The 14,560-nt window shown below is 43.4% G+C and overlaps 1 protein-coding gene across 1 annotated transcript; it reads right to left on the bottom strand.

The window, feature by feature from the left end:
* Positions 1-3,816: 3,816 nt before the first annotated feature.
* Positions 3,817-4,387, bottom strand: LOC100338787 (glycine cleavage system H protein, mitochondrial-like). Its single transcript, XM_002723132.3, has one exon. It carries the CDS (start codon positions 4,385-4,387, stop codon positions 3,845-3,847), a length of 543 nt encoding a protein of 180 aa, XP_002723178.2. The 3' UTR covers positions 3,817-3,844.
* Positions 4,388-14,560: the final 10,173 nt, after the last annotated feature.

Raw genomic sequence — 14,560 nt, 5'->3', positions numbered from 1 at the left:
AAGCCAGCATCACCTTAATTCCTAAGCCGGAAAAAGATGCAGCATTGAAAGAGAATTACAGACCAATATCCCTGATGAACATAGATGCAAAAATCCTCAATAAAATTCTCGCCAATAGAATGCAACAACACATCAGAAAGATAATCCACCCAGACCAAGTGGGATTTATCCCTGATATGCAGGGATGGTTCAACATTCGCAAATCAATCAATGTGATTCACCACATTAACAGACTGCAGAAGAAAAACCATATGATTATCTCAATAGATGCCGAGAAAGCATTTGATAAAATACAACATCCTTTCATGATGAAAACTCTAAGCAAACTGGGTTTGGAAGGAACATTCCTTAATACAATCAAAGCAATTTATGTAAAACCCTTGGCCAGCATCCTATTGAATGGGGAAAAGTTGGAAGCATTTCCACTGAGATCTGGTACCAGACAGGGATGCCCACTCTCACCACTGCTATTCAATATAGTTCTGGAAGTTCTAGCCAGAGCTATTAGGCAAGAAAAAGAAATTAAAGGGATACAAATTGGGAAGGAAGAACTCAAACTATCCCTTTTTGCAGATGATATGATTCTTTATTTAGGGGACCCAAAGAACTCTACTAAGAGATTATTGGAACTCATAGAAGAGTTTGGCAAAGTAGCAGGGTATAAAATCAATGCACAAAAATCAACAGCCTTTGTATACACAGGCAATGCCACGGCTGAGGAAGAACTTCTAAGATCAATCCCATTCACAATAGCTACAAAAACAATCAAATACCTTGGAATAAAATTAACCAAGAATGTTAAAGATCTCTATGATGAAAATTACAAAACCTTAAAGAAAGAAACAGAAGAGGATACCAAAAAATGGAAAAATCTTCCATGCTCATGGATTGGAAGAATCAATATCATCAAAATGTCCATTCTCCCAAAAGCAATTTACAGATTCAATGCAATACCAATCAAGATACCGAAGACCTTCTTCTCAGATCTGGAAAAAATGATGCTGAAATTCATATGGAGGCACAAGAGACCTCGAATAGCTAAAGCAATCTTGTACAACAAAAACAAAGCTGGAGGCATCACAATACCAGATTTCAGGACATACTACAGGGCAGTTGTAATCAAAACAGCATGGTACTGGTACAGAAACAGATGGATAGATCAATGGAACAGAATTGAAACACCAGAAATCAATCCAAACATCTACAGTCAACTCATATTTGATCAAGGATCCAAAACCAATCCCTGGAGTAAGGACAGTCTATTCAATAAATGGTGCTGGGAAAATTGGATTTCCACATGCAGAATCATGAAGCAAGACCCCTGCCTTACACCTTACAGAAAAATTCACTCAACATGGATTAAAGACCTAAATCTATGACCTGACACCATCAAATTATTAGAGAGCATTGGAAAAACCCTGCAAGATATAGGTACCGGCAATGACTTCTTGGAAAACACCCCAGAAGCACAGGCAGTCAAAGCCAAAATTAATATTTGGGATTGCATCAAAGTGAGAAGTTTCTGTACTGCAAAAGAAACAGTCAGGAAAGTGAAGAGACAACCGACAGAATGGGAAAAAATATTTGCAAACTATGCAACAGATAAAGGGTTGATCACCAGAATCTACAAAGAAATCAAGAAAATCCACAACATCAAAACAAACAACCCACTTAAGAGATGGGCTAAGGACCTCAACAGACATTTTACAAAAGAGGAAATCCAAATGGCCAACAGGCACATGATAAAATGTTCAAGGTCACTAGCAATCAGGGAAATGCAAATCCAAACCACAATGAGGTTTCACCTCACCCCAGTTAGAATGGCTCACATTCATAAATCTACCAACAATAGATGCTGGAGAGGATATGGGGGGAAAGGGACACTAACCCACTGTTGGTGGGAATGCAAATTGGTTAAGCCACTATGGAAGTCAGTTTGGAGATTCCTCAGAAACCTGAATATAACCCTACCATTCAACCCAGCCATCCCACTCCTTGGAATTTACCCAAAGGAAATGAAATTGGCAAACAAACAAGCTGTCTGCACCTTACTGTTTATTGCAGCTCAATTCACAATAGCTAAGACCTGGAACCAACCCAAATGCCCATCAACAGTAGACTGGATAAAGAAATTATGGGACATGTACTCTATAGAATACTATACAGCAGTCAAAAACAACGAAACCCGGTCATTTGCAACAAGATGGAGGAATTTGGAAAACATCATGCTGAGTGAATTAAGCCAGTCCCAAAGGGACAAATATCATATGTTCTCCCTGATTGGCGACAACTAACTGAGCACCAAAGGGGAAACTTGTTGAAATGAAATGGACATTATGAGAAACAGTGACTTGATCAGCTCTTGTCCTGATGGTTGATGTACAATGTAATACTTTATCCATTTTAGTATTTTTTTTGTTCTAGTACCGTTGGTTGAACTCTGTAATTAACACACAATTATTCTTAGGTGTTTAAATTTTAACTGAAAAGTGATCCCTGTTAGGAATTTGGAAAACATTATGCTGAGTGAAATAAGCCAATCCCAAAGGGACAAATACCACTTGTTCTCCTTGATAGGTGACAACTAACTGAGCACCAAAAAGGAAACCTGTTAAAGTGAAATGAACACTATGAGAAACGGTGACTTGATCAGCCCTCACCCTGACTGTTGATGAGCAACTTGATATGTTATCCCTCTTAGTATTTTTTTGTTTGTTCTACTTAATACTTTTGGTTGAATACTGTAATCAATACACAATTCTTCTTAAGTGCTGAAACTTAACTGAAAAGTAATCACTGTTAAATATAAGAGTGGGAATAAGAGAGGGAAGAGATGTGCAATTCAGGACATGCTCAAGCTGACTTACCTCAAACGACAGAGTTAGAAACATACCAGGGGATTCCAATTTAATCCCATCAAGGTGGCATGTACCAATGACATTTCACTAGTCCCAGTGATCAATTTCAGTTCACAATTGATCATAATGATAGGACTAAGAACCAAAGGGATCACAGAAACAAGAATAGTGTCTGCAATTACTAGCTGATAGAATCAAAAAGGGAGAGAATGATCCAACATGGGAAGTGAGATACACGGCAGACCCATAGAATGGCAGATGTCCTAAACAGCACTCTGGCCTCAGAATCAGCCCTTAAGGCATGCGGATCCAGCTGAAAAGCCCATGAGAGTATTTCAGGCATGGAAAGCCAACACACTCTGAAAAAAAAAAAAAACCTAAATGAAAGATCTCTGTGAGTGAGATCCCAGTGGAAAGAACAGGTCATCAAAGAAGGATGTACCTTCTCTGAAGGGAAGAGAGAACTTCCACTTTGACCATGGCCTTGTCTAAAAATTATCAGAGTCGGTGAACTCAGGGGGCTTCCATAGCCTTGGCAGCTCATGACAAGAGCCTAGGTTGATTACTGATGCCATAAACAAGAGTGTCAATTTGTTAAGTCAACAACAGGAGTCACTGTGCACTTACTCCTCATGTAGGATCTTTGTCCTTAGTGTGCTGTACATTGAGATTTAATGCTATAACTATTACTCAAACAGTATTTTTCACTTTATGTTTCTGTGTGGGAGCAAACTGTTGAAATCTTTACTTAATGTATGCTAAACTGATCTTCTGTATATAAAGAGACACGAAAATGAATCTTGATGTGAATGGAAGGGGAGAGGGAATGGGAAATGGGAGGGTTGTGGGTGGGAGGGACGTTATGGGGGGGAAGCCATTGTAATCCATAAGCAGTACTTTGGAAATTTATATTCATTAAATAAAAGTTAAAAAAAAAAAAAACACGAAAAAAAAGAGAAAACTGTGCTGGAATAAGTTATTCCATACTAGTTCATGTAAGGGTTCCACTTTAATTTCTCAATAGATTTTATGTATTTCTCATAGGCTTCTTCACTCATTAGTTCATCTAGTTCTGAAGGGTTACTCAGCGTCATCTTGATCAGCCAACCATCTTCATAACAAGATTTGTGGACAAGTCCTGGGTTTTCTGCAAGGGCTTCATTAATTTCAGTTACTTCTGATAGAGGAGAATAAAGTTCGCTAGCAGCTTTCACACTTTCCAAGGCACCAAATTCATCTTGTTTTTTCAATTTTGTCCCAACTTCAGGCAGACTGCAATAAACAACATCTCCCAAAGCTTCCTGTGCAAAATTGCTGATTCCCACTGTTCCACTACCATTTTCTGTTGTTATCCATTCATGTTTCTCTGTGAGTTTACGCACCAAGATCAGAGCGGGTCCAGTGCCCAGCGTCGGAACGGCGCCCGCCCACAGCCACCAGGGCAGAGGCGAGCAGGGCTCAGCGGGCGCAGAGGCCGTGAGCAGCCTACAAGTCGCGGCCCGCACGCTCCACACCACTCGCAGCGCCATGTTCGCAGTTTAGGAATATGTATTTTTATATAATTCACTACAATAGAAAATCAATATAATATACTAAATGTATCCCAGCTTAATTGGAAGTCTTTAGTATGAACAAATTCAACACAGTCCTTTAGATGCAATTTCTTTTGGGTTGACAGCAACACTTTTTGTTATATTTTATGTCCTGTAAATGCCAATAAGCCTATCTAAAATCTCAAACATGTGGTTTCAAAAAGAAATTATGATGAACTGGGCATTTTTGTTCACATATATACAATGCAACAATGGACACATTTTTAAAATCAAAGGCTGCATCAGTTTCATCCATGAAGTAAAGGGAAGTGGGTTTGTAATGATGGAAAGCAAACTCTAAAGCCAAGGAACGAAGTGTTTTCTCTCCTCCTGAATGGTTGAAGATCTTCCAACTTTCCTTAGGTGGTGGAACACTGCACAGGATTCCTTCAGAGAAAGGATCCAAGCTGTCTCTAAGCTCCAGTTCAGCTTCCCCTCCCAAGGTAAGCATCTGGTAATTCTCTTGTATTTGTTACTATATAAAAGTCTGCCATAAATTTATTAAGCCTGTGTTTCCGCAGATCTTCATATGCTTGTCTAAAATTATCTCTTTCATAAGTAATATTGTCCAATTCCTCCTTCTTTTTATATTCTGCAATGGCACCAAGGTTTGGTTTCATTTCATGACACTGGGCTACCAAAAGTGAAATCTGACTTGTTATGGAATCTGTATTCTTGATTACTTCAAAATCTTCTTAGCTCAAACTGAAACTTCTTCAACAGGATTATCTTTCACGGGATACAATGATTTTTTAAGATTTATTTATTTATTTGAAAGTCAAAGTTACACAGAGAGAGGAGAGGCAGAGGTAGAGAAAAGTCTTCCACCCACTGGTTCTCTCTCTAATTACCGGCAATGGCCAGAGCTGCACCAATCCAAAGCCAGGAGCCAGGAGCTTCTTCCGGTCTCTCATGTGGGTGCAAGGACCCAAAAACTTGGGCCATCTTTCACTGCTTTCCCAGGCCATAGCAGAGAGCTGGATCAGAAGTGGAGCACCCAGGACTCAAACCAGCACCCACATGGGATGCTGACACTGCAGGTGGCGGCTTTACCCGCTACGTCTCAGTGCCACCCCCTCAATGGTATTTTTGAGATCTCTGTTGCGTTTGTATTTCTTATGACCTCTGTTGCTTTATCCTCAAGACTTTTTAGCTCTGCTGTTCGGTCTTCTACTTCTTTCTCAGTATCTTTTATTTCTTTCTCTGTACTAATCACAGATTCTTGTGCTTTTTAAAGATTTCTGTCAGCCATCTTGAATGCTACTTGGACTTTTGTAGTAGCAGAAGTACATTCATCTAATTACTTATTTATTTTATCAAGTTTGTCTTGTTGGGCCTTGAGTTTATGGTTATAGTGATCCTGTGTAATCATTTAACCTGAGCTTCCACAGTACCTGCTTTCTTAGCCACAGCATCACATAAAGCACTAACATTTTCTTCTAGCAAGTTCTGCTTTTTTGGTCAGGGGCTGTAGCAAGTTCATTAGTTTCAAGTTCCTCCACTTGGACAGTCAGATACTTTTCTTGCTCTGAGAGTTGCTGGATGCTCGCAGTGAACTCGTAGTTAATCTTTACCTGACACATAATCCTACACAGTGCAGAGTACAGTGTGGGACTTAGGTCCCTAAGAATGTTCTGCAATGAGCAAACAGGACATTAGCAGACCTCTCACCTCAAATGTTCGTCGGTTCAAAAACCCCTAAGAAACTGTATATTTTAGAGAGTCTAGACTGCCTGAGGCTCCTAGAAGCAGAGGGAGCAATTGCTGGTGCAGATTCTGGGACAGCTGAGCTATATGCACCCCAGTGGTTGTGGGCCTGAAGTATGAGGCAGGACTGGCGGCAGTAGAGGAGGCTGGCTCCAGAGCAGGGATTGAAGGGCATCCAAAGCATGCATAGTAAGTAGCTGGTTTTGGGTTAGCCTAAGTTAGGTCTCCAATCTGTTCTCAGGTTGTCTTGTGTTATTGGCAGTGTTGGAACTCAGACTCCAGCCTCCAGAATTGTGCAGAAATAAGTTTGTGTTGCTTCAAGTTACCCAGGGTGTGGGGACCTGTTACAGCAGCTCTTGGAATAAACGTCTCTGCCACCCCTTTTCCTCTGCCATGTCCAGGACTTCACGCCCCCAGGGTCTCCATGCAGGGGCATCACATCCCCGTGATCCCTTCATTAGTAGGTTCCTACAGCAAATTACGAGGTTGCTGGCTTTCTGAAGGGTAACACATTGTTCAGTTCCCACTTTGGGGCAGGGGGTCAGGCCCACCAGCAGGCAGCCCCATTGCCTCAGCCTTTCAGTGAGGGCAAAAAGAGGCCATGGTAGAAGCACGTACTAGACTGAGTGACCCTCTGCTGAACCAAGAACAGAGGAGTGTGGGCCCAAACCCAGGCTTCCATCAAAAATCTAACCCAAGAAATCACAAGTGAACAGAATTCTGAGGGCACCCCCTAATAGCTTAAGGACTGCCACAGGGCCCCACTGTTTTAAAAAAAAATGTTTATTTCTTTATTTGAAAGGCAGAATATCAGAGAGGCAAACACACACACACACCCTCACAGAGAGAGAGAGAGAGAGAGAGAGAGAGAGAGAGAAAGTCTTCTACCCACTAGGTCATTCCCAAGTGGCTTCAATTGCAAGAGCTGTGTGTATCCAAAGCCAGGAGCCAGGAGTTTCCTCGGAGTCTCCCACATGGGTACAGGAGCCCAAAGACATGAGTGGTCTTCCATTGCCTTCCCAGGCCATAGCAGAGAGCTGGATCAGAAATGGAGCAAGGGCTGGCACTGTGGGGTAGCAGGTTAAGCCACTGCCTGCAACACCAGCATCCCATATGGGTGCCAGTTCAAGTCCCTGCTGCTCCACTTCCAACCAGCTCACTGCTATGGCCTGGGAAAGTAGTAGAAGATGGCCCAAGTCCTTGGATCACTGCACCTGCATGGGAGACCTGGAAGACTCTCCCAGCTCCTGACATTGGATTGGCACAGCTCTGGCCATTGCAGCCATCTGGAGAGTGAACCAGCAGATGGAAGACCTCTCTCTCTCTGCCTCTGCCTCTCTGTAACTCTGCCTTTCAAATAAATAAATACTTTTTAAAAAAAGTATAGCAACTAGGACTCAGACCGGTGCCCATATGGGATGCCAGCACTGAAGCTGGCAGCTTTACCAGTTACACCACAGTGCTGGCCCCTGGACCCCACCTTCTAAAGGATCCACCACCACCAAATAGTGCCACCCAGGGACCAAGCCTCTAACACATGGACCCTCCCTTGCTCAAACTGAAATCCAAACCAGAGCACCCTTTTCCCTGCTTTGTTTTTTTCTTTGCTCTGTCACTCTCTTGCATGCTTTCACCTCTCCAAACACTCCAGCTTTCCCCACAGCACTCACTCTCCTGTGTCACATGCTGTGAAGAACACCCTGGGGGTCGTGGCAGTGTTGTAAGGACTACTGGTAATGGAGATGACCTCCATTTTCAGGGACCCAGAGGACTGTGATTAGCACTGGTGTTTTTTTAAGATTTATTTATTTATTTGAATGGCAGAGTTACAGAGAGGCAGAGTCAGAGGCGGAGAGAGAAAAAGAGAGAGAGAGAGGCCTTCCATCTGCTGGTTCACTCTCCAATGGGCCTCAATGGCCAGAGCTGGGCCAATCTGAAGCCAGGAGCCTCTTCCAGGGCTCCCACGTGGGTGCAGGGGCCCAAGGACTTGACCAGGCCACAGCAGAGAGCTGGAGCATAAGCGGAGCAGCCGGTATTGAACCCGCGCCCATATAGGATGCCGGCGCTGCAGGCTGTGTAGTTACTTGCTATGCCACTGCGCTGGCCCCAGCACTGTTTTTTCACACAGGAGCAGCTCATTTGGTTGCACTCATTCATGGTGGGTGAGTGGGATTTGGGAGCCAGAGTGTGACTACATGACTGTCTGTCATTCTATATTATATTTCTTTTTTTTTTTTTTTTTTTTTTTTTGGACAGGCAGAGTTAGACAGTGAGAAAGAGACAGAGAGAAAGGTCTTCCATCTGTTGGTTCACCCTTTAATGGCCGCCATGGCCAGAACTGTGCTGATCTGAAGCCAGGAACCAGGTGCTTCTCCTGGTCTCCCATGTGGGTGCAGGGCCCAACTACTTGGGCCATCCTCCACTGCCTTCCGAGGCCACAGCAGAGAGCTGGACTAGAAGAGGAGCAATTGGGGCAAAATCTGCTGCCCCAACCGGAACTAGAACCCGGGGTACCAGTGCTGCAAGTGAAGGAATAGCCTAGTGAGCCTGGCACCGGCCGATTGTATGTTTCGATATGAATGTGTACCTCCTGTGGGCATCAGTGTAAGCGTGTGACTGAAAATGTGTGAGTATGTGGGTGGCTGCGTGTGGTGTGGGGGGGGGGTGAATGTGATTGTACATTTGAGTGTGTGAGTGTCCGTGCCTGTGTGTCCTTCCCCTGTAACTTTGCGGGTGTAGGGTGTCTGTGTGTGTACACCGGATGAGTTATTCACATTCACAGCTCAAGCCCCTGGGCTGGGTTACAGCTCAAGCTTTATGTCTTGGTTCTAAATGTGAACTCTTGACTTGTACTCATATTTTATGTTTCATTATTAATTCCAGGGCCCAGCGCTATGGCACAGCAGGTTAACACCCTGGCCTGACACACCAGCATCCCATATGGGAACCGGTTCAAGTCCACGCTGCTCCTCTTCAGATCTAGCTCTCTACTATGCCCTGGGAAAGCAGTAGAGGATGGCCCAAGTCCTTGGTCCCCTGCACCCGTGTGGGAGTCCTAGAGGAGGCTCCTGGCTCTTGGCTTCTTTTCAGCCAATTGGGGAGTGAACCAGCAGATGGAAGACCTTACTCTCTATCTCTCTGTCTCTCTGTCTCTTTCTCTCTCTCTCTCTCTCTCTCTCTCTCTGCTTTTCCACTCTCCTTGTAATCTGCCTTTCAAATAAATAAATCTTTAAAAAGCTATTAATTACAAAGTAATAAAGATTTATTCCAGAAAGTTCATAAAAAACTTAAGTGTGAGAACTGTGCAAATGATTTAATTCTGAACTGAGTGAGTTGAGCAGGACCTGTGATTTCTAGAGACCGGCGAGATCTGCTTATGAGCCTTCACATCCTGGCACTTGTGAGAGGTTTGTTTACAACCCTGTCTGTCATCTGCAGACCTGTTCCTTCCAAAATTGCATTCAGTTCATCCTGGTCATGGAGCACATTTAGTGTTTGCCTCCCACCTGCACCAGGCCGACCCATCTTCCTGTGTCCCACTTTGTGTTACTCTTTTGTCCCCTGACCTTCATTATTCCAATGTTTAGCCAAAGTATTGATGGTCTGCTGATCATGTCCCATAAGCAGTATCATACAGTATGTAGTAGTATCAAATAAATGCTATCTCCTAGGACATAAAACACAACATCCACAACCTAGCCTTCAAAGGCACAACAATTAAAACCTATTTTCCTTCCTGTCTTCTAGCTTCATTCCAGGCCTCTCCCATTCTAACCCAAAGCTATCGCCACTCACTACAAAGTGCTTATTGAAGCATCTCACATGCTACTGTGTTTAATGGATTTAACCCTACAATTAAATGACCAATGAAATCTAGGAAACAAAAGCACATACTCAAAGAAAATTCCAGTATCTGCACTGTTTCAGAGCAAAGCATTTTATTCCTGTACAATGAACCCACATAATGTGACCACTACTAAAATATAGTTGTATGAATATGAATACTCACAAGGTATTACACAATTTCAGGTCCTGTTGCTATCATTCACTGAAGAAGCCAGATCTCTGTCTCTTCACAGCTTTCACTGCCCTGAGACCAGCTCACAGTCATGTTTCAGAGCCTTTGATGCACAGGTGCACCATGTCTTGACCCCAACAAAAATCAGACCTTTTATATTCTCCTGAATTGAGAGAATTGTCTCTTTCTTCCAGTACACACTGTGTTTGTGACTCAGGAGAATAAAGGAACTGGCAGTTGGAAGGCAAGCATTAACTAAGGCTGAGGTGTTCAACATCCACCAGTGGTCTCATCCAAAACATGAAAATAAAGATGATGGAAAAAAAGGAACCCAAGCATACAAATGTGCTCACTAGGATTCTTTGGGGAGCTGTGATCTCAGGCAGCATCTTGGCAAGATGTTGCTCTTATGAATGTGTTGGACCCTCTTCCTGTGCCAGTGCAGAATGAAAACCGTGGAGCCACTGGCCCAGAGCATAAGCAGAAACCACAAGACATCATGGCAGGTCGACAACATTCCAACTGCTGTGTCTGTCTTGGTCACCAGGGGCAGCAGAACAGTATCCAAAATCTATAGTTTTTGTCATATTGTCATTTCTCAATTTGTCACTCATAAGTATAGGAATCTCTGATATTTATCAGCATGTGCAAGACCCAGCACAGGACACTGGAAAGGCTAATGACCTTTGGAGCTTTGGCTTTGATTCTGCCCATCTGGAGTTCATGGGGCTGATGGTGATGGCCTGGAAGACACTCAAGAGGCAGGTGGTGCTGATGGAGGTGCCCCTGGCCACTCTGTGCCCATAGACACCAACTGCATTGAAGATCACTGAGGCAATGCTTCAGCCCGAGAGCTGCCATGGTCTCTGGGATTCCTCTGGAGAGAATGACCAGGAGTTGGCCACAGCTAGGTGCCTGAGAATCAAATCTGTGCACAGTGGCTTACATCCTGTGAAGGAACTGAAAAGATGGCCACCCAGAAATGAGGAATCCCATAGGAATCCCAGGAATATCTGGAAGAGATGTTCCAACTGTTGCCTCTATGTTGTCCTCTCTTTTTTCCCAGGGGTCTGACTATAACATTCAAAGCAGAGGGTTCTGCCTGGAGACATGGCCTGGGAGCTACTTTTTATGAAAATAATCCAGAATTCATAGCTAAACCATTCTCTTCACAGAGAATTTCTTTCTGACATATATTCTTTCTTCAGAATATTTCCAAACTTGGCTGTGTTACTTTACACAGGATTTACAAGGCATAGCTCAGAGTGACTAATGCTTAACTAGTCTCTCTAGTTTAACAGTCATAAGACCATGCAGGCGGCAGTGCTATGGCATGTTAGGCTGGTTAAGCCACTGCCTGCAGTGCCAGCATCCCATATGGGCCCACATCCAAGTCCCGGCTGCCCCACTTCCAATCCAGCTCCAAGCTTCCCCACCTGGGAAAGCACTGGAAGATGGCCAAAGAGCAAGGGCCCAAGCAACTTGTGCAGGAGACCTGGAAGAAGCTCTAGGCTCCTGCATCAGCCTGGCCCAGTATGGGTGTTGGAGCCATCTGGGGAGTAAACCAGTGGATGGAAGATGAGTGTCTATCCCTCTCTCTCGGTCTCTCTCTCTCTCTCTCTCTCGTCTCCCTCTCTCTGTGTAACTCTTCCAAATAAGTCTTTCAAAAAATACCATTATTATGACCTAGTTATATTTTCCTTTCAAGATAAAGTTCATTTAGCTAAATGGAGTCATATGACTCATCTAAATATTGGTGGAGTCGATCATTGAATTTGGTAGCCTGGTCATGGTAACATTGGTACTTTGTTCTGTGCTATACAATCAGAGAGAAACATCATCATCATTAAGTAATCCAAGGACCTGAGCCATCTTCTACTTCTTTCCCAGGCCACAGCAGAGAGATGGATCAGAAGTGGAGCAGCCAGGTCTTAACCAGCTCCCATATGTGATGCCAGTGCTTTAGACCAGGGCGTTAACCCACTGCACCACAGCACCGGTCCCCTAAAATAAAATTCTGAGATGTGTTCTTTTGTAAATTGAATGCATTTAAATGGAGGAAACACAAGAATGAGCTTGAACATGACAGAATTTAAAACTAGGCAGAGCATCAAAGGACGCATTTGAACCTGAAGGACCCTGAAGTCCTAAATGCCCTGCTGTCTGAAATCCTCAAGCAGAAATACAACTTTTCCTGAAAGTCTTCTTCCTAGCTTCAGAAAGCAAGATTGTCCCACCTGGATCAACAGACATTGATTTTCACGACAGGTATAATTACACTACCATCCCCATAAAAATTTTATCAACCTGGTGTGAGAGAAATATGATTTTTTCAGCAATTGCCAATCAGCCACGTTGGTAAACAGAGATGAATGATCCCATTAGCACCACCCAACTCCTCACATGCACAGCAGTGTTACTGAAATAACTTGAGGAATCATGTACATTTCTCTATGATTTCTATACTGCAGGCTGCAATTATAATTGTGATTTCTGAATTAGACTCCTCACAAAAATTAGGCTTTATTACTTTTTGTAGCTTTTATTGAATGGATGCAAATTTCATAGGTACAACTTTAGGACTATATGGTTCTTCTCCCACACCCACCCTCCCAGCCCACTCCCATCCCACCTCCACCTCCAGTTCCAAGAGTTGGGATGAACATTTGGCACAGCTGCTAAGGCACCACTTGGAACTGAAGTGCTTAGGTTCAAGTCTCAGCTCCCTGTAATGGGCATCCTGGAGATGCTCACATTCTTGGGGCCTTGCTCCCTACAGGGGAGATCCTGATTCTGTCTTCAGGCTGGCCCAGCACCAGCTACTGTGTACTTCTGAAGAGTGAGTCAGTGGTGTGGATCTCCCTCACCCTATTTTCTACCTATTTATCTATATCTGCAACTCTATTTCATCTCGATCTCTGCATTTCAAATCAATAAACTTTTTAAAAACAGTCATCCTTAGAAGGGTTGCTGGAAACACTGGGAGCAGTTAGAGATTGGTGTAGGATCTCAGATCCCCAGTCGCTCTCCACAAGCTCAGCCCAAGTCTAAGAATTACTTTTTCTTCCTCTGTGACTTTTGCACCTCCTCTGAAACCCTTTTGCCAAACAGACCACTTATCCATATGCAGCCCCTGGTGTGCCTCCTTCCTTTACAAACTGTCTCCACATTGAAGGAGAAAATACTCAGCTGACTTCTCCAGGCTGCCAGGAAGTTGGGCTCAGGGGACAGATGCGACCCCCTGCTTGTGTGCAGGGGAAGCAGCCAGACCACAAGATACCAGTTCATGACTCCATGGCCTCAACTCCCCACAGAAACACATTTATCGCCTCACATGGACTTTCGGTGACAGTTGAGAAGAAACAGAAAATGAAAGTAGCAAAGCTTTCTCCCAGTTCCCAATTCACAGAAACAATTAAAAGTTTGTAATGAGCACCTCCAGAGAAATTTCCAGAGTTTGGAAGAATCTCTTCCATTTTCATAATACCTGGAGGCAGACTGACTCTCACAGGTGCAAGCAGGCAAGGGGGCGGTGATGAGGTAATCACAAGGTGAGAGATGAGGTAACCACAGGGAAACTAGAGGAGTGTTTGCAATGTTGGATTCTCAAAAATAGTATACATCATTATGTGCAATGTGTTTTTTCAAATACATATAGGTTGTGAAAGGCTATACTGAGATAATATATACACTACTTAGCATACTTTTGTGGAAAGAACACTTAGAATTTATTCTCTTGGAGGTGTCCAAGAATATAGTACAATGTTCTTGGCTCTGTACTGCAGCCACTATTCTTTACTTCTGTGAATTCAAATTCCTACACTTCCCAAGCAAGAGTACATGGGATCATGGAGTATGTGTCCCTCTCCTGTGCCTTCCTCTTCTAACTTACTGGAGTGTCTTCAGATTCATCCACATTGTTGAAAATGACATAGCATCATTCTTTTTCAATCATCATCATTCGTTTTCCTTTGTGGGTGTACAGCATTTTCTTCATTCATGTATTTTCCATTGGTGGAACTTAGATTCCATATCTTGGCTGCAGTGATGATGGTGCAATGAATGTGGGAGTGCAGGCATCCTTGAACATGCTGATTGTCATTTCCTGGACATATATGCCCTGCTGTGAGATTGATGGGTCATGTGCTACCTCCACTGTTATTTTTTTGAGGAATTCCCATATTGTTTTCTACAGTGCTTGAACTAATTTGAATTCCCACCAACAATGTGCAAAGATTCCTTTTTTGTCATATCTTTTTTTTTTTTGATTTACTTATTTATTTGGAAGGCAGAGTTACAGAGAGGCAGAGGCAGAGAGAGAGAAAAAGAGAGATCTTCCATCTGCTGGTTCACTCCCCAATTGCCCTCAATGGCTGGATTTATCC

This window comes from Oryctolagus cuniculus, chromosome 18 (genome assembly GCF_964237555.1).
Source record: "Oryctolagus cuniculus chromosome 18, mOryCun1.1, whole genome shotgun sequence".
Classification (NCBI taxonomy): Eukaryota; Metazoa; Chordata; class Mammalia; order Lagomorpha; family Leporidae; genus Oryctolagus; species Oryctolagus cuniculus.
The sequence above is the reverse complement of the archived record's forward strand: the minus strand, read 5'-3'. Positions and strand labels throughout refer to the sequence as shown.

Coding starts and splice junctions, on each gene's coding strand:
- LOC100338787 (XM_002723132.3), bottom strand. CDS start 4,387: ATGGCGCTGCGAGTGGTGTGGAGCGTGCGGGCCGCGACTTGTAGGCTG.